At 39.9% G+C, this 20,538-nt stretch overlaps 1 protein-coding gene across 4 annotated transcripts in view; it reads right to left on the bottom strand.

Moving 5' to 3' along the window:
* Positions 1-20,538, bottom strand: part of robo4 (roundabout, axon guidance receptor, homolog 4 (Drosophila)) — a 32,847-nt gene extending 12,309 nt beyond the window's left edge. The window contains exons 1-13 of one of the 4 annotated variants that reach the window (XM_085798709.1): positions 20,322-20,538; positions 13,861-14,187; positions 9,862-10,019; positions 8,049-8,169; positions 7,178-7,316; positions 5,937-6,064; positions 3,718-3,833; positions 3,395-3,626; positions 3,184-3,305; positions 2,023-2,194; positions 1,703-1,900; positions 1,567-1,609; positions 1,022-1,134 (exon numbers count right to left, since the gene is read on the bottom strand). In XM_085798709.1, coding sequence (XP_085654835.1) covers positions 1,022-1,134; positions 1,567-1,609; positions 1,703-1,900; positions 2,023-2,194; positions 3,184-3,305; positions 3,395-3,626; positions 3,718-3,833; positions 5,937-6,064; positions 7,178-7,316; positions 8,049-8,169; positions 9,862-10,019; positions 13,861-14,187; positions 20,322-20,523 — 2,071 coding nt within the window. In that variant the 5' untranslated portion in view covers positions 20,524-20,538. Of the gene's footprint in view, positions 1-1,021; positions 1,135-1,566; positions 1,610-1,702; positions 1,901-2,022; positions 2,195-3,183; positions 3,306-3,394; positions 3,627-3,717; positions 3,834-5,936; positions 6,065-7,177; positions 7,317-8,048; positions 8,170-9,861; positions 10,020-13,860; positions 14,188-16,986; positions 17,286-20,321 lie in introns of those variants that run through there. The other 3 variants (XM_085798711.1, XM_085798710.1, XM_085798712.1) reach the window with 3 other exon arrangements.

The raw sequence follows: 20,538 nt of genomic DNA, 5'->3' as shown, positions 1-20,538 counted from the left end.
TCAGTCAGTCATGTCATTCGCATCAAATGCACCACAATTAGCCATATTCACAGCGTCGCCATCTTTGCTAAACGCCATCACATAACAACTGTTGAGCTATTTAACATTCAACAACATCTGATATTGGCTAAAAATACAAGCTTGTTAGCATCTTCCAGGCTTGAATAATGTGAAATGTATCTCAGGTGTGAGTTGACTATCCACAGTTTTACTGCTTTTCTAGCTCACATTACATTAGCAAGGATGTGATATCAATCAGTCAAGCTCATCATAATGGTGATGCACTGTTTGTGTATTTTGTAAAGCAATAATAAAGTTGATGAAAAAAAAACAACCAAAAAACATTCATGTTACCGTTAGCAGTTGCAGCTAAGACCGGCTAACGTATTTCCTTTATATTTTTTTATGAAGATGCCGGCTAATGTAATTGTTTACCCACCCTGAGTGGTGACGTATGGAAAGATGGTGACGCTGTGAATATGGTGAAAGGACCCACAAGGGTAAATCTAACTCTCGAGACCAAGGTCAAGACAGTTTTTTTTTCACTAAGCTTTGATTAAGAAAATAATAAAATGTGTTTTCAAGACTACAAAATAACAGTATCTGTAGATATTAGACTGTAAGTGACCACCTGAAAAACAGTATCTGCTGAGGGACAAACATGAAGAAATAAGAAACCTAAACATTTTAATACATAAATAAATAGAAAAGATGAAGAAGGTGAAAATGACTATTTCTGATTTTTTCAAGAATTTATTTATTTACATTCAACTCCAGTTGATTTGGCAGCTTTCACATCGGTCTGAACTGAATCAAACTATCAAACACACTGGTGTTGGTCTGTATAACACACAAGGTGCAACAGGCACACACCTGCAGAGCATCTTACCGTGGCCTGTAGGCAACAGATGGATAGTTTAACATTAGTCTCATGTATGTCAAAGTGTTAGATGACCGGTTCAGTTACAGTCGCGGCCATTTCAACACTCTTCACCTGTGATCATTTGCTACCAATACTCACTAGCGCTCCTGAGCCCTGGATGTTTCTGACCTTGGGCCCATAAATCCTGGTACTTCTGGCTGAAAGCAGGCCTCCAGCCTCCAGAGATCCACGGGGAGTCTGGAGCAGCCATCCTTTAGAGGGGGAAGCAGATGTAGAGCCAAAGGCAAGTTAAAAGGTTTTATAAGGCTGTATAAAATTCCATTCCTCCAGGGGTTAGAAATATGACAGTATCTACAATTTTCTATCTATCTATCATGTCTCACATCTTTTTGTGTGGTGTAGGGGAAGGATTATAAATAAAAACTTCTCTGATAATAATATTCTTTTTTGAAGAAAAATAACAACTGTAATACACAACAGACGGCTGAAGTGAAGTCTTCAATATTTGAAAACTGAAATTGTATCTTGTATTTCTACTCACATTGGTTAAAGTCAATCTCAGTTTGGCATGAAATTATATAACAACTCACTTAAATCTATATTTATTCTCATCACTTCAGTGCTATTATATTTAATATTGTGCAATATTTACAGTATAATAACCAGTCTTTTCTTCACATTACCTGTGCTTAATAATGAGATCTTCATTGGCCAGCCTGCGCAAACCTAAGGAAAAAAAAGAAAACAAGCATTAGAAATAAAGAGCAGTTCTTTTATTCATAATTTAATTCAGTATTTTCTCTATGCAATACAATGCACCTTTGGTCTTTCCATGTCGTGACATCAGGTGGCCCGTCCTGCTGTGGCGTCTGAAAAGGTAAACAGCTGCAACCATCAGCATGCACCACAAGAGGGTGCCGATGCTGCCGATCAGCACCGGGTCCTGAAGCAGGGCCCAGGCCTGGGACAGGTCTCGTCTGTGGCTGTCGGGCTCGGGGAGTCCTCCCACCTGTGGGTCTGAGAAGAACAACAGGAAGTGGTTTAATCCAGCAGTGATGTCATGATAACCTCTCCTCTCCTCTCCTCTTCAGTGCTGTTGATACAACAGAGATTAACAGCTGAAGTGTTGTTTTGCTCACTGATGACAAATCCATGAGGGTCACTCTGCGCTCCCCCTCCAGCCCCGTTCACAGCTGCTATGGTGAGCCAGTATTGTTTTCCGGGTGTGAGACCAGCGATGTCCAGAGTGTGTTGACCACTGTCCACTGTCCAGTTGTGGTACTGCTGCTCCTCAGACTCCACACACCACACCTGAGCAGAGACAAGGAGAAACGGTTTTATTTACTGTAACAGTAACAGTTGTATTGTTTTTATCAGAGTCTTTGGCATTTTTCTCCTGTATTTCTCTTGCCTGGTCTCTTTGTTTATTAATGCTTGCAAAACCTCAGTCCTGTAATGCACAATCAAGTAGTTGACGTCCTTTTTTTCAGGACAACCTGGGCTTTCAGAATATTAATTCTCTAGTGGTGTCATATGAATGTAGAAAAAAGCTATATGATCAGAAAAAGAAAGCAAAAAACGGAATAAAAAACCATTTGTTGGAAACAGAAAATTATTATTCTTAGACACTATATAACTGTTCTTTGAGGTCTTGTGGATAAGGAGTTGAAAGAATATAAAATATATTATTTACATTATTACAAAAAATGCCCCACTGGCCTGGCATGAAAACAGTGTGTGCAATGAGGCAGAGAACCACATCACAGGTCTGACATTTCCACTGGGGGCACAGGCTTTTTTGTCTTGTTTTCTGCAGTGAACAAACTTTCTTCTTCCATATGAGCCCATTGGTTGTTCTTAACATGCATAAAATGCATCAATCTATGCATTATTTATCGCATTTACGGCTGATTTTCCAAAAAATGTGAATGGACACTCATTGGCACATTGTGTGACGGCGCACGGGTCTCCTCTGGGACTTTAGCCTATCCTATGATGGGGCAGGAGTCTCCTATTGGACACAGATGATTTGAGGCAGGACTACTCCGCAATTTATTAGTGAGCTACAGACACACCAGTGGACTCTTTGTGAAGGCCAAAGTTCCCACTTTTAATTAAAAAAAAGAATTACGTCGCTATCATTCAGTTCCGGAGATAGACTTGAAAGAGTAAAACAAAACCCCCGCCATCGTATACGATGGCACCGACCTCATGAGGGTTACATTTTTGCTGTTCTGTGTATTCATGGATTAAAATATCATCATAATCCCTAAGAAGAAATAAAGCAGTGGTGTTGTTACCTGGTAACCCTGGATGAGACCATTGTGGGTGTCATGAGGAGGAGGCTCCCAGCTCACGTGGATGGTGTTGTTGAGCTCATGGTTCACTGTTAGGGACACAGCCAGCGGAGAGGAACTGGGAACTACAAAGACAGTTACACTTTACCACTGTCTCCAAAACATGTTGTTGTAGTTAAACACAGACAAACAGACAGATGAAGTCATGTCTCACCCGTCTCTGGGACCCTGAGATGCCGGGTGTTGCTCTCTCTCCCGTATAAGTTGCCGCCATAGGGACGCACTTTAAACTCGTACTTGTAGCCTCTCTTTAACGGGCCCACCTGAGCCTGGAAGCTGGGCAGCGCCACCTTCTTAGCCACCCAGTCCGAGGTGGCGGGCAGCAGGGAGCGATAGAGCACCTCGAAGCCATCCAGGTAATGTGGCTGAGCTGGGAGGAACTGGAGCTGATCAGAGAGAGAAAACAACATGCATCACACACCTGAAATATTCCCACTGTCTGTTACACTCTCTGAAACTAACAGCTTCCCCCCGTACCTTCCACTGTACGCGGGACATGTTGGATCCCGGGGCCACGATGGTGACGTTCTCCAGAGCCGCTCGCAGGGCAGACAGCTCTTTGTGAAGGTCTTTCTGGATCGAGCTGACAGCCTCTGGAAAGACAAGAGTTTTTATTTTAACTCATCTTTTGAAATTATTTGGACACCTGGGACAAACTTTAAAACTTATTATCAGTTCAATTAATATTGCAGACAATATTTAACCTCTTTCTAAACAAGCTTAACAAGTTATTTCTGTGGTTGTTTTTGCCTTCATTAGATAGGACAATGTAGAGAGACAGGAAATCCGGTAGACATAAGTGATCCACTGCCCTGAGGGGAGACAATTCCCATATGGGATGTGCTGTAACCACTCGACAATCCAAGCACCTCTTTTAAAAAAAAAAAAATCTTGAAATAATTCCTGAATTTTCCTAATTTCTGTGCCCATCTGTGTTAGGATTATGACTACTGTTCTGTCCCCCTTGTCCTCTCCTGGTTTCTCCTTCCTCATGTCTTTATCTGTCAACAGTTTGGTTGTGTCTTCCTGGTTCCTTTTTTTAAAAAACTTTATTTATCTAGGTAAGTTAGAACAAATGTAATAATTTACAATGGCGATCTAGCAAAAGGCAAGATGTTTTGAGGGAGAGGGGGAAGGAGCTAAAAAGGATTGCAAAGTTAAAGTTGTTAGCACACCATCAACAGATGATGCATCCAAGTAGAATTATAATACAATAGTAAAACCATACAATATTCACAACAAAAACACATAAGATATCAAACAATAGGATGTCAGTGCGTCTCAGTTAGTGAGAATTGCTCCTTCCTGGGAACCAAAAGCTCATTTTCTCAATCAAGATGCTTACACATCAGTCACTACAGCAAATACAGTGTTTCTGTTTTTGGCCCTTACAGTATACCTACTCAAATATGATACTGAGTGGATATGAGTGGAAAACTTGTTATATTATACACCGATCAGGCCTAACAGTATGAGCACTGACAGGTGAAGTGAATAACACTGAATAACACAGCAGGAAAAATGGGCAGTGTAAGGATTTGATCCAGTTTGACAAGGATGACTGGAACCAGTAATGAGCTGCTGAACATTTGCTGATGGACTGCATAGGAACACTATGATCCTACAAATGTGGTGGACATGAACTGGAGGAGGACAGTTGTCTCTTTGACCAAACACTTGCGGGCCGTTTATTTCCACACACCAGAACACAGCAGGCTACAACCCAGTGGCCAATGCTAACAGCTAACAGCTAGCCCACACAACCAACCCCAAGCGGGTTGTGCTGCTTCTTTCCTCATCACTCTAACAGAGGTGATTGCTCTAAGACCGCTCTGAAGCTCTAAAATGTGAAAAAAAAAAAAAAAAAAATGGTCAAGAGCTGTTGTGTTTTCATTTTATTGACTAAAAATGTGTTGGAACACTTTTTAATGAGTTTGTTCAGAATCAGCTACTTATCGCAGGTCTATTTTCACAGCTATACCGGCATTGTCTCGTGCAGCATTTCATTGTGTTTTCTTGGTGATACAGCCAATGTCCATGGTACATATCATAAACTATAAATAAAAAAACAATTATAGTATTCTGTTGTTTCAGTTTAACAGAATTCTCACGTTCCCTTGGTTGAGTTTAATATAGTTTTTTTAGTTTGTTCATTCGGAGGCAGAAAAATATAAATGGACAAATTTTATGATGTAGGCCCAAAAATGAGCTTCTCCTCTTTGAAAGACCACCACTGCACTCTAAAATTAAACTACTCTAAGTGCCCATGAACCACAACAGTGATGCTTCACTGACAGGACTACTTGACTAAACACAAAAACGTCAGTACGAAAGATTAGTTAAGTACTAACTAGCATGTCATTGCCACCTTTCAGCCTTCACCATCACTGTGTGGAATAAGTGTGGACACTATCTGGACTTATTTAAGGACTTATTTCTCGATATTAAGGCTTGTTCGTGTGTTGGGAGGATAAATTATGTGATAAATCATTTGAGACCCAAATCTTGAATTAATTGATTCTGTGCACAGCGAGTGCAGCAGCAAACAGATTAAATCAGACCCCCTGTCTAACTTGTTTGTTTATACTGATGGGGTGTAGAGAACAATCAGGCTCGGCACCCACGGTGTTAGCTGCTCTGCCATCAAACTGTTAAGTGAAAACCCGTCTGTAGTGGAAAGAGAATCTCTGTCTTACCTTCGACTAGTAGCTGTGCACTGGCAGTGACCACACCTACATCGTTGACAGCGGTGCAGGTGTACTTCCCAGCATCCTGGGCGGTCACATAGTGGATCTGGAGAGTCTGGTCTGGGTTTACAAGATACCTGCATGTACATAGGGAGCTGTTAATATCACTGTATTTACTGTTACAAGATAATGGCTATTCACAGAAGTGAATCTTCTGCTCCTCTTTTTAGAAAATGTAATCTGCTATCAACATTAATGTGGACATATGCCAAACAAACCTGTGTGTCTATGTATAAGTACATCTAACTCATGACTTGCCATTCACTTTCCAGAAATGTTGTCATTCAAAGGACTTTTATCTTCCGTGCCTTAATCAACACACTTAAAAATACAGAGGACCATCACTATGAAACAATTTGGCTGCATCACTACAATCAACATCTACCAACATCTACATTGCCATTGTTCAATCTTTCATTTTGTATGTTTTTATGTATATAATGTGCAAATAAACTAAACTGAACTATTTAGATGTGGCAGGTATTTCACTTCCAAACCAGAATGTCCGGAAATAAATAAATTCTGGGGAGTAAAATGTGAGTGTGGCTATGTTGAAATGATGATGATTACATAATCCCATTTTTAATAGAATGCATGTATGAGCGTGTCATCTTTTTATCCTATTATGGTTGTTATGGTATCCTACATGGTTTCATGTTTAGATCCATGTAAATATAGACTGTAGTGTATGTGTACATTTAAATACTGTTCATGAAAAAAATACGCAATAAAATTGTTATTTATACATATCATATCATTATCTGAATATGTATTTAAATAACTGGAATGTGCGATTCTTATTTTATCTATTTTATTTTTTGTATTCAGGTCTCACTCATTAATTATATCTCCATCTTAAAGGGATAGTTCAGAGACCTTTCCACCGCAGATATTATACTTAATGGCCATTTGCACCTCATACAACCCCACTTCAAAAAGCTGAACTACCCCTTTAACATGACTTCCTCATTCAATTACATCATATTATGTCTCAGCATTTAGAACAGCCAGTTACAGGTTAAATTGGTGCAGACTGTCAAAACAATTACATTTAATTCATTTTCAATTTCAGTATCCTACAGGAAGGTTTCATAATAAAAGTCCAGTTCCATAAATGAACACTGACCAGATACTAAGTGGACTCTATGGATGCAGGCTGTGTCTGTGTTTTGTCATACTAAATAAAGTACCTGCCGTTGGGTAGCGGCCCCTGCTCTCTGCTCCAGACCACAGAAGGTGGAGGGTCACCTTTAGCTTGGCAGTAGAACTGGGCAGACTCCCCAGTTCTCACTGACACATTTTCTGGCTTCAGCACCAGAACAGGCTTGGCTGCAGTGGAGGGAAAGAAGAGCTCGGTCACTATGGTGCTTAACAGTTTGGTACCTGGGTGTAGTTTAGTTTGCAGAGGTTGTGATCTTCCCTTGTCATTGTTAAAAACTGCAGAAATTTAACATTTAAAAAGGGATAGTTCAACATTTTGGCAAATTGGCCCATTGACATAATCTTTGTTTTAGGAGTAGGTTCTTACCTTTAATTGTCGATGCAAGCTGTTTTTAGAAAGGCGGAGCAGAGCTGCGAGCTGCTCAGAGCTATGCTACGGAGGCTAATGGGATTTCTTGGTTTCCCTCATCAAACTCATCAAATACACAATCCAACAACTGCAAGTGTTTCAGCAGTTTTTCGGCAAGCAGTCTCTGCATTTGCCTCGAAAACAACTCTCTCTCGTAACGTTCCTTTATTATCTCATAGCGTGGTGAATGTGCAGGTCACAACTTGTCAACGAGAGCGTTTTGGAGTTTATGGATTGTGCATTTGATGAGTTTGATGAGGGAAAACCAAGAAATCCCATTAGCATCCATAGTGTAGCTCTGAGCAGCTCGCAGCTCTGCTCCGCCTTTCTAAAAACAGCTTGCACCAACAATTAAAGGTAACGAACCTACTCCTAAAACTATAGGGATTATCGCAACAGGCCAATTTGCCAAAATTGTTGAACTATCTCTTTAAAGGTTATATCCAAAGCTGGTTGTCCTTAAAGCAGTTCACATTGGAACGTTTTCTCACCCAGCACAGAGAGCCGGGCCGCTCTGCTCTCTCTCACCCCCACAGTGTTGCTGGCTACACACACGTAAGCACCGGAGTGGTTCTTCTCTGCAGGAGCGATGATAAGCTTTCCACTCAGCTGCTACAGCACCGGCAGCACACACACAGAGAACACACACAGGAAGCACAGTTCACAGTTATAACACAACAACTTCACATGTGATGTGTGTAGGTATGTCTTTGAGTGAGATAAGATGTCCAGGATGATGTTCAGCTGCTCTGTGCAGTGGCTCGTTTATCTGAGGGATATCCTGACATTTAAAATACAAAGAGCTCGAAGATGGATTTTAAAGAAACATGAGCAGATGCCAACCTCTGATACTTTTATGTCATTTCAGATATATAAAATTGTAAGGATTAGAGTTGTAGTTTTTCTGTGAGCTAGCTGCGTAACACGTTTTATGCTGTTTTATAGTTAAAGTGTTTAAGTCGAATCAAAGTGGTTTTATGTTTTGATTGATTAGATGGGATGGAAACATACTACAACCAACATACAGTACAGGCCTTCAGGAAACTATATTGTGCTAGATTAAATAGAAGGCATCAGGCTAATAAGAGCCAGGAAAAGATCATCAGATGATCTATTGTAATCCCAGCAACATTTATGTTTTATTTGTAGAGTTGTAGTTAATGCAAGTATAAATTAATCACCTTTCTATTACAGAAGATTTTAACATCAAATTTTAAGGACATGTATCTTTGTTGGACATCAGACAACACTAAACCAAAGAAGTGAAACTAAAAAATAGAAATCATGTGTTCAGATTTAATTAACGGAGTGGACTTTTCCTACAACTCTGATGCCTGAGTGTTGTCCTTCTCTATCTGCCTCTGTCTGGCTGAATGTCTAATATAACTGGTCATTTCTCCCAGCATTAAAATGACCCCTGGAATGATCTGATGAGACTCTGAGACTGAGCGGAAAATTGAAGACTGCATCCCCACCTCAATCTGTAATGTTAATCCAGTCTGAGTCTGGCAAAATCCAATTTACTCAGTAGAAATGATTCCACATATGTGGCTCTGCTTCCACTGAAAATAATGAATTTACTTGTGCTATTTTCAGAGACTTCTTCAGAGTACTTCAGAGTATTCTTAATCAACTCATCATTCCTCTGATCTATATCTCAATATTGCTGTTAATTTTCATTGTATTATTATAACTTTGTGATATCTCAACCTCAGTAAGGGGGAGGTTTTAATTCAGTTCCTTGGATTTTTTACCTCTTGCTGCTCTCTCCTAGCACTGTATGTTATTTGTTTTGCTTGTTTTTTTAATGTATATCAATTGTAAAACAATAAATAAAACAAAAAAAATGAAATCAACAAGCCTTTAACAAAGAGAGACACAATTCTTGTATGATACTTGTACCTAATGGGCAAGAAGGAACAGATACTTTACTTGTCTCAAATCCAGTGTTTCACAACACACTAATTATGAGAGAGATTCAGCAGCGCACAAGTTTGGAATCTCATTTAATTTTTAATTTGCTCACTTGCTGTTTGAAAAGCTTCTTGGTTTATTCATAATGAGAGAATAATAGAGAAGGGGTGCTGCTCTGATTATTATTGTATTTATTTAATGCTTTTTTTCTGCTCTTCTGCCCCAAAAAATCATTTTATGTACATGTACTGATATAACTGTGGAGAAAAACATGTTGGAAGTGTCTGACTTAGAGAGACCGATGCCCTGATGTTTAGCCTCACTGTCTGACAAATGATTAATATTGGTTATTTTTCATCATAACCAGGTAAACATGTCAATGGGGCTTACTGTATAGTGGTGGTCACTACTGTTGATGGGCAGGCCATCCTTCCTCCAGATGACGTTAGGCTCAGGATGTCCCACTGGGGGGCTGCAGCTTAAGACAGCCACCTCCCCCTCCGCCACCTCCACATCAGTGGGCTGCACGCTGAACTCCTCCTGCAGCACTGAAACAACAATAACATATTCATTGATCGCTCTGTGTTCACATGTCTAACGATACAGCAGCAGATACACAAACAAACAGTAGCTCTACTAAAGATGACACTCAATATTACATTTAACTCAAGCTGTTTGTAATTATTATAATATTTATTTATTGATATAGTCTGTCTGTAAAATGTTGGCAAAGTGTGAAAACTATCCAGGTAACACCCTGACTATGGGCTGTTCGATTTTGCCCAAAAATTCAATTCAATTCAATGTATTTATTTTCTGGAGGACAGTGTACAGTATTCAGCATTCCCTTCTAAAGAGGATGAGGTGTGGCTGTACCCAATTGCAGCCGCGGCTGATTTACATTGGCAGTCCGCCTGCCAGATGTTATTAGGCACAATACCTCAAAAGAACAGTAAAATCAGTAATAATAATAATACAATCAAGTACAGTGCAATCCAAGGCACATAAGCAGCAGTCCACCATAAAACTATACAATAAAACACAATACAATTACGGGCTGACTGACTATGGGCTGTTCAATTTGCCAAAAAATGAAATCCAGATTTTCTTCTCTCAAAAACCGATTCCCGATTACTATTACAATTTTTTTTGTGAAATGACAAACTATTTTATGTGTGCCGCTAGTGTCTTTTTTAATGGACCTGGAATCTAAAAATAAAGTCTATACATTTATCTATCTATCTAGATAGTATCTATACTAAAACCAACTGCCTTCCACTGATTGGCCAGAGCGTTGTCACCGGAGGAGTCGTGATTGCGATGCCCGACCATGGATGTAAATTATCTAGATCCATGCATCCGACACGAGAATCAAACATGCTAATTTAAACAGCAGCGACCACTGATCTGTTCTGAGACTGTTGTTATTCTGTCAGTTAAAGGGACAATGAGGAGTTTCTATTTGGTTATAAAAAAGTCTCACGTTAATGTGGATGAATCTACGTTACCACTTGTTAATGGGCCCATTTTCGATAAATATATCGTTCTGTCTCTATCGTTATTTTGTTATTATTAGTGGTGGCGGAAATGCTGGGCGAGCCGACCAGCGATTTTTACTTTCACGGCGAGTTATGAGAATAACGCCGCAGAATCGCCGTTTATGGTCGGAACTACGACGGTATGTGGTCGTCTTTGAACCTCTGACTTTAATTCTTGATGAATGAAAACATGAGTCTGTCTTGCGTCGGTCAAAGAATTTCACGGTGCGGAGGCTCATAAATGTAGTGTGAAAACACTTCACTTTTCCAAAACTCCTCGTTGTCCCTTTAAATGGCTGCTGTGTAGAAAACCAGGCTGTGGGGAGTGAGGATCGAAAAAAGAGAGTGAGACGAGAGTTGTAACGTTTTCACGTTTTTAACATCGTCCTAACTAAATAATCACATTTACAATTTAAAACCGATTAATCGAACAGGCCCAGCCATGACCCTTAAACATATCATTAATTTTCCATCAAATGATCATTCGATCAATTGACTGTTTCCGGTCCTTCTTTCCTAAACCGTTCCTAATGGCAGTGATTTTTCAAAACATGATCCATGATGGAAGCTCATTATCTGCTCTTGGGCCTCCGTGTCCCCTGCAGCGTCCAGCTCTGTGCGCTGTAAAGACTCAAAGACGAGCTCACTGGGATGCAGACAAGTAAACAATGACGCTCCGAGGTCAATTAGCACCACAGTTTGACTCCATCCTGTCCAGCAAACATTGACATTCACTGTCGCCACATACAGGTTCATCAGCCCCCATGTCTGTGTGTGAGTGTGTGTGAGTGTGTTTTGAGTGGGGAATGGGGATTGCCTTCACATTCCTAGCCCTCTCTTCTAAAAGGGTTTCAAGGGAGGATTCAACTTTGCAGTGGTGGAGGAAACAGTTACAGATGACGGCCATAATACATGTTTGTCTCCTTCGCTCACATCCGACTCAGTCATGAGGGAACAGTGATTGTTATGGAGTTGTGAGAAGCAGTAACATGTGCCACCAATGGAAAAAGCCCACATACAAGTAGTGGTGCAGAGCAATGAAGCAGCTTCATGTGATGGTGAATCTAGGCCTGTCACAATCATAAGATATTAGTTGATGATTAATTACCATACAAATAATTGATACAAGCAATTTAATTGTCTTTTTCTGATCATTTTATGACACTAGTGTAGTAAAAGCCTAAACATAGTTAGTTTAATAATACACATACACCCTAGGAAGAAGAAGAGCCATTTATTGGCATTAAACATTGTATTGTATATGTAACATATAAATAAAAATTACATTTCTGTTTGATTTTAGGCTTTGCAACTAAATCAGTGATGCTGATGTCAATAGATGGTCATTTGAATGCAGTCATCATCACATATTAGAAATGAAGCTCCTCCATATAAACAGTGTGTGGCTTCACTCATGTGTCAGCAGCAGAAGAAGGGGGCGCAACGTGATGATGTCATTAAGAGGGACCAGTCAAACCTCAAACGGTGGAAAATAACAAGGAAACAGTGATGGAAATATGATCTTTCTGTTAGTTTCATCCAGCTGTTTTTATACAGATGAATAGAAATGATTTGAACGATTATAAGAAATGATTGCAGTCGGCTCAAATAATTGCAATCAGGCGATTATGTAATAATTGTGACAGGCCTAGGTGGAACGCACGTAAAACTGACTGCACCATCACAAGATGGAGAGGAGCCAGGAGAAAACACACAGGTTGTGTTTGATGCTGCCTGTACAGATGCTGCAGACACTGCTGCAAAGTGTCCAGGATCTATAAAGAGTTTCCTGATGAAACTGTGTGAACAGATCCCATTCCACTTGGTGGGGGACACTGGGTCTACTGCAGGGCTCCAGACTGCTCCTAAATGAGGGCATTTTGTCCCTACAATTTGAGACAACACCAGTAAAAATTTCATCCTGTGCATGTGCAACCAGGACATTTGCCTTTAAGAAAAAAAAACAAAACAAAAAAAGACACTGGTGAAATGCAGAATGGGGGACTCAAAGAATCTGGAATCTATCTTGAATCTGTCATTACAGGTGTCAGGCCAGTGTGTGTGAGGATCATTAATAAAAAGGAAACATGTATCTGCTTTGCAAGTCAATTTATGCTATGCACCCTTAAATTTTCTGCTTGCACGTCTTCTAAAATTTCAAGTTAGGGGCCACTGAACTCAAACCTCAACCACACAAACATTACCCTGCAGATCCATTGTGGAGAATACACTACTTCATTTTTTAAAGTTGGTCCCAGTAGCTTTGTGAATAGCAGAAAACTTTAGAAAGATAGTGAGACTTTTGAGCACTTATTTCTAAGAAAAAAACATATTTTTCATCAGTGATGATTTGGAATAATCATGATGATGATGATGATGATGATGATGATGATGATGATGATGATGATGATGATGATGATGATGATGATGGGACAAGAACCTAACATCAGACTTAAAGGAATAGTTCAACATTTTGGCAAATTAGCCCATTGCCATAATCCCTATAGTTTTAGGAGTAGGTTTGTTACCTTTAATTGTCGGTGCAAGCTATTTTTAGAACGGCGGAACAGAGCCGCGAGCTGCTCAGAGCTACGCTAGGCTAATGGAATTTCTTGGTTTCCCAAGAAATCCTAGCTCTGAGCAGCTTGCGGCTCTGTGCCGTGCACCGAAAAATAAAGGTCACAAACCTACTCCTAAAACTATAGGGATTATGGCAATGTGCTAATTTGCCAAAAATGTTGAACCCTCCCTTTAAACTTTTGGAATAGCCTCATGAGTCTGATCAGAGATGACTCTATCGCCTGTTGATGCCAAAAGTTCCATCTTCAACAGACACATGCTCCCGTCTTACCTGCGATATACAGCGATGCGTTTCGACTGGTGGCGCTCCCCGCGCTGTTCCTGGCCACGCAGGTGTAGATGCCCTCGTGGGTCTGACCTCTCTTGCCCGCCTCCACGCTTAGGAAGAAGAGGCTGCCCTCTGACAGAAGCATCGTCTGCCACTGCGAGTCCCCGTTCGCCGTGTCCAGGGGCTGGCCGTTGTGTAGCCATTCTATGGTCGGCTTCGGGGTCCCGTCCGCCCGGCAGGACAGCGTGGCCGGATTCCCCACTTTCACCACCACGTCGGCGGGGTGGTGGACGATACGGGGCGGCGTGTCCTCGCCGTGCACTCTGGAAGCTGAGGAGGAAAGAGAGTGGGTGACATACAGTACTGTTAGATGTTTGACTCCATTTGATCCTTTGAGTATGATTATGATCACAGAAACATCATGGGTGTACCCTAAAGTATTTATACACAATATATCATGTCCCCTGGTCAAGAGATGTCTCTGCAGTGTTTTCACTTTCTGAGTTAAATCATATTTCTAGTAATAATTTGCAGTGTAAGTTAAATAACAAAAAAAAAATGATGTCAACTCAATAAGAAGCAATGGCAGGATGAGATTTGGAGTTAGCCCAAATTCAGAAGCTATGTTCAATTAGAAAGAGTCACTACAGAACCTTACTTAGGTCAGAGGTGACCTTGATATTGTCGAGGATACATTTCACGCTCTTTCAATGTCCTCTGTATAATGAACTGAGGAAATTCATGTTTGAAAAAGTTCAGGTGAAGAACCCCGACTTATTATGGATGTCTGTTTTTTCAAGGAGGAGATCCATGTCCTCGCCAGATTCATTGAAGAAGCATGGACTCTGAGACAGAAAACATTATATCCTACATAAGACTACTTACTACTACTGTTTTAGTTATTTAGAAAATTGCATAATAACACAGGAATTTTTGTTGCTTGAGTCTATTGACATATATTTATGAGTAGACTTGTTAGCCATCTTTGAATGTATGTATTTATATTGTTTAGTGTCCTATAAGCCCATGTGGGCTGGGCACAGTAATGTGCATGACACTTAAATAAATCAATCAATCAATCATTCAAAAAAAAAAAAAAAAAACATATATAATACATATATATACACCAACCAGCTTGGAGTTTATCTAACTGGCAACAAAGCACACACAACAAACAAGCGAAGCCTTGCCACCAACAAACAATGCCTATTTGCAGCAGGCAGCAGTGGAATGCCATTGTTTGAACTTCCCATGCAGTTGGATGACCACACTAAAGGAAACTGGGGGAGACTGTGATCTGCTTCCTGATAGCAGAGGAGGTTCGAGGGTCTCAGGAACATCAACCGCAACAAAAGCCGACTGGAACTCCCCCATCAACGGCACATCCGCAGCAGAACAAAAGACCCTCTTCAAGAGGAACTCTTTTGCCCCCGACTTTCTGACTCTTTTTTGCAAAGTAAATATTTCTCGAGACAATTTTAGAGATAAAGTTGTGACAGAAGGCCACAAAGTTTAACAAGATATGGGAGAGAAGCTCATCTCTCAGATGCTGCTGCTTGTCCAGAAGTCTCCAGTGTTGTGTTGCATGGTGTTTGGATATCTCAGTGCTGAATCCTTACAAAATAAAAGCTGGTGCCATAAATGGAAGGCATGGGAAAGAAAAACAATCAAATATGAATTTGGAGATGTTCATGAGCTGCAAACATGAAGCATTTATGTTAGAAATGTTGACTACAACCCTAATCTGACTTCACACTGCATGTTTGGATGCTTTGAATGGGCTGGGTCAGTCAGAAAAAGACTGACCTCGGGCTGGTTATTCATTCACTATGGACGGAAATGCCTTCAAATCACAGCCAAAAATAATCTGTTGCCCTCAATGTCACTTTGTGTCATCCACGTTAGTCAGTGTGTCATGGTTCAAATATTTGCAGGCCTTAGAGCTTTCAGCCCTCTTCTACCTGTGCAAATGAGAAACATCCCGTCTCAAAATCAAGGATGCTGAAAAACTAGTCCATGCATGTGTTACCTTTAGACTGCACTATTGTAATTCTTTATTAGGCTACCACAATGTTCCCATAACTTTATAAAAGTGACAAATCTCCAGTTAGGTGGTTCCTATAGGCAGAGCCCTCAGCTATCAGGAGGAACCAGCTCCCAGTCTGGGTTCAGGAGACAGACATCCTCTCTACATTTAAGATTATATGTAAAACTGTCCTCTGCTAAGATGTTAGAGCTGGCTCAAGTGAGTCCATCTCTTTTCTTTAGGTCTGAATTGATGATGCACAAAGTCTCACTCTCTCACTCATCTATATTGTTTTATTTCATGTCCCTGACTTTGTATTTTTTTGGATGTTTTTTTTCCCACCATGACGATTAATGATCAAACCCGACCCCCACCCTGAACCTGGCTCTGCTGAAGGTTACTTCCTGTCTAAAGAGTTTTTTCCTCTTCCTATTATCATCAAGTGCTGCTCTATAGAACTGTTTGATTTCTCTCTATGATAAAGCAAAGTCTTGACTTTACTCTTTTATGTGAATTAGCCATATCCAGCTACACTTAACTGAATTCCTACAAGCTGTTTTTTTGTTTGTTTTGTTTTCAGAAAGAGAGTGAGGCTTCTCACTCTTGGGACCTCATGGAAATTAAGATAATTCAGATAGGCCTACAGAAGGGATTCAGACATGTGTGGGAAGCACAGTGGAGTGTGCTGCAACCAAACCATCTCAGGTCCACACCTGTACCTACTGTCCCATGTGTTGGCAAGCACCACACCTGTTGCATCACAATACTAACTCTAAAAGACACTGAATGAAATTAAAGTATTTTTCTAAGCAGAAGACTTTATTTTACTGACCACTCTGAGCAACTATCTCAACATGTCAGCTGCCTCTGGTGTATTGTCATTTTTCAGGATTGTCTGATATTGTTTCAATCAAGCAATAAATCCATACTGGTGAACTGATGAGTGAAATTGAAAAGTTAATTAGGCTATGGTTTGTGGGTTTGTGGAGAAGAAAAAAAATATGATTATTCACAACAGGGCATAATTAAATGTAACATAATTCTACCTGGACATCCAGAAGACTATGAGACTAAGAATGAATGAATGAGAAAGTCAACCTCACCTGACAGAAGAACTCCAAACACCGACAACAATATGAAAACACCGTTCATCCTAAATCCGTAACTGTCATCCAGCCACTTTCTAGCTGATAGATAACGTTTTAGCTAACTACCAAGCTGGAAGTATAATGAGTAATTTAACCACCTCTGTCTCTAATTTGTTTCAAGCTACAAAAACATTTCCCCCCCAATTAAATATCAGCTTTAGTTGGAAAAACTCCTGTCCCTTAGAATAAGTCGGCGCCTGCTTCTTTGGCTCTGTCCTCAAACGCACCACCACATCAAGCTGGCGCAGGGACACCCAGCTTCCTGCCGGCGCAGATTTCAAAATAAGATGTATCTTGAAAAAACTACACTCCACTTTAACACAGCCTGCACATATTTATTACAACACAAGTCCAGTCGTCTGATTTTGCTCAATTGCTCTATATTGTTTTACCATACAGCTTGTCTAATGATGTTCTACTTCCTTTGCTAAAAATGTATCAGAATTTTACTTTGAAGATTGCTCCACAAGCTTCCGGTTGATCTCTAGCTTTCTGTCAGACTTTCCGGACGGAGTGGAAAGTAAATTATGAAACAATATAATGGGCTATAAAATCAAGCTAAAACTACTGTCTGTTTTCTTTGCATCCATATTGAGAGAAAGCTATAGATTCAATGTTCAATAGTCAGTTTAGAACAGATTCACCAAAGCTCCTTAGATTGCTCACACTCTGTAATTCTTAGGGTCAGACAATGCTGGGGGGAAAAAAAACATCTAAATTAGAGTGTCAGTGTTTGAGAAAAGTTGTTTCTCAAGCACCATACGACATCTCAAGTTGTATTTAAGTTTTCAAACTAAGGAGATTCAGGTCAGCTCACATGCCTTCCAAACAAGTGCTGCCTAAAACACTGCAGTGCAAAAAGGTGAATAAGAAAAAGAAAAAAAAAGGACAATTCTATTCTGGTGTCCACATGAAACTCTGCCCCCTTGCTATATTTCTTTTTTTTTGGGTTTGTTTGTTTTATGTATATAATCTGTGATTCGTGGCAGCGGCTCCATCAACACTGTCATACAAGGAAGTTCAGAGTCTCCCCTGTTTCCAAACAATTGAAGGAAATGATGTAGCCTATCTATTACTCATGCAGTGACATCACAAAGTCTTTCCACCACCAACCTTGGTGGAGTTTTGCCTCTGTATGGTTTTAGTATAACTAACTTGAGCTGAATGATACATGAGAAAGTCTTTTTCTTGACAGTTGGCATCACATCATCTGAAGTCACAGAATTGTAATTTACTTGAACTTCAGCGTGTAGTGTGCAAATGTCAGAGAAAAAAAACAAATGAAAAATAAAAAATAAAAAGAGGTGCGGATAGGAAATGGAGCCACTACTTCAAATTCAAAATTAGAACATTAAAATAAATAAATGAAGATAAAGTGTTTTTTTTAAGTGCTGTGTGACATCTCTTGTAATACTTTGGAAAAAAAAGAAAACCTCCGGAAAACTTCTGTGGAAAACTTTTTCTCTTGCTGATGTTTCATTAACGTCCTTCTGAAAAGGAAATTCTGTGACCTTGTAGCTTATTGTGTGATTTCCTGTTTGTGCAAAATGTTAATGTTGATCTCTTGTATACCAACTGTAAACGCATTTTAAAGGGTGGCACATGCACAGACTTGTGAATACGTTCCACAAAACTCCAATATTAAAAAGAAAAAAAAAAAAGCAATTTAGCTTGAATGTAACTTTGTGTAGGAAAACAAAAAAGACACTGTGTTCACAGCCTTCCATCACAGACAGACAGAGCAGACTAGAAATAAGTGAACTACTACGAGTTCATTCCTCCCAATGGCGCACATAAATAAAGTATTGTTTAGTGAACTGCTCATTGTGAGGCTCAGAAAGAGCCGGGGCTAGGTGATGGATGTTTATATTGATCCAACAAGTTGGGCTTGATGGCCCCAGCATCGGCCAGCTTTCAGTCCGCAACAAAGGCTTTAGAGAGGGATGAAGGATGAGTCCCGGCTAAACACAACTCATGGGAATGTTGCAGGGCTGAGATGTGGTGAGGGAAGGAACCTTTTTCAGGCTGTGGACCAAAGGTCAGGAGAAGTGTAGGAGTGGGCAGAGAGGGCGGGGCCCAATAAGAAAAAGAAAGAATGTGTCAGCCTGGAATCTGACAAAAAAAAGTGACTTCAGAGTAAATTCTGAGGGTTTGGTAAAGGAACAAACAATAACTGTGGTCATGAATGACGGCTGGAGTTAGTTATAAAAGAAAATACACTGTGTATTCTCTATATCAGCTTGGGACGTAACTTAATTGCGTTAATTAAGTTTTTCTATAGACATGCCATCATTACATTCCATCACATTTAAGTCTTTTGCAAACAACTCTTTAGAAGAGAGCAGATCAGTGTAATGATAATGACTGTCACAGCTTTGAGTAGATTTTCTCTACAGCATCAAAAGAACACATTTTTACTACAAACATTTGTTTTTCCTGAGCGATGGTTTCGCTGCAGCACTTTAACAGCTGAACAATCAGACTTACTTATATATAACTTATTCCAAAGGATATGGCATTTTATTATGATAATTCTAGACTAATACAGTGTCAACATGACATATTAGCCCTGCTCAGTATCTTCAAAAACGCTTGATGTAAAATATAATTAAATGTAACAGATTTTTACTGTTAGGATTAATGACAGCACCATGACATTTCCAAAGCGGTACGTTCATTTAACTGGGAGTTAAACCTGTTTAAGGTCTCACATAAAACAAAAAATATATTTTCCTACTTGGTGTAAAACAATATTATGATTATTAATGTATTTCATAACTTTGTATGAGCTCATTTTCTGGCAAAGGGAAGTTTCTTCTTTCCAATATTGTACATTCAGAGAAGAATAAAAGTAAATATTTCAAGCATTTCAAAAGTTAAAAATTAATTTGGTTTTATATATTTTATTAAAACATGCAGCAGTTGGGACTGTGGGTTATTATATTAATAATAAATTAATATTACATTAGTAAAATACATTTTATTTATAATTCAGTTAACTGTCCTTGGACAAAAAGCAGTAAAACAAAAATTTAAACAGTGCTTTTAAAATGTCAACACACATGTCAATTCATACACTCATAACAGTGATACAACCAGTCAATAAATGAATAATAATAATAATAACTGATAACACCTGAAATGTGTTATCAGTGTAAATTTCAGTGTGTAAATGATGCTGAAATCGTATCTGATGGGATGCATCAGAAGTCTGACTTACCTTGAAGTGTACAGGTCTTGCATGACAACAGAGTGATGTGTGTGGTGTGTGGTGTGTGGTGAGCGCTCACCTTTCCTGCGGTGCGGCCTGCTCCTGTGAGGAGCGTGCTGGTGTCCGGCGCCGTGACGAACATGCTCCTTGACCCGGGTCTTTGACCTCTTGTCCAGTCGCGGCTCTGCGCTCGGACAGATGTCCTGGCACACGCACCTCTGTGAATACTCTGCCCAAGTGCAGAGCCAGGACACACAGAGCAGCCACGCACCGACCCGCATCTTCACTGCACGTCA

Source organism: Trachurus japonicus, chromosome 14 (genome assembly GCF_045865225.1).
Source record: "Trachurus japonicus isolate A0001 chromosome 14, Traja_1.0".
In the NCBI taxonomy this organism is placed as follows: Eukaryota; Metazoa; Chordata; class Actinopteri; order Carangiformes; family Carangidae; genus Trachurus; species Trachurus japonicus.
Note: the sequence above shows the minus strand (reverse complement) of the source record. Positions and strands in the feature narration are given on the sequence as shown.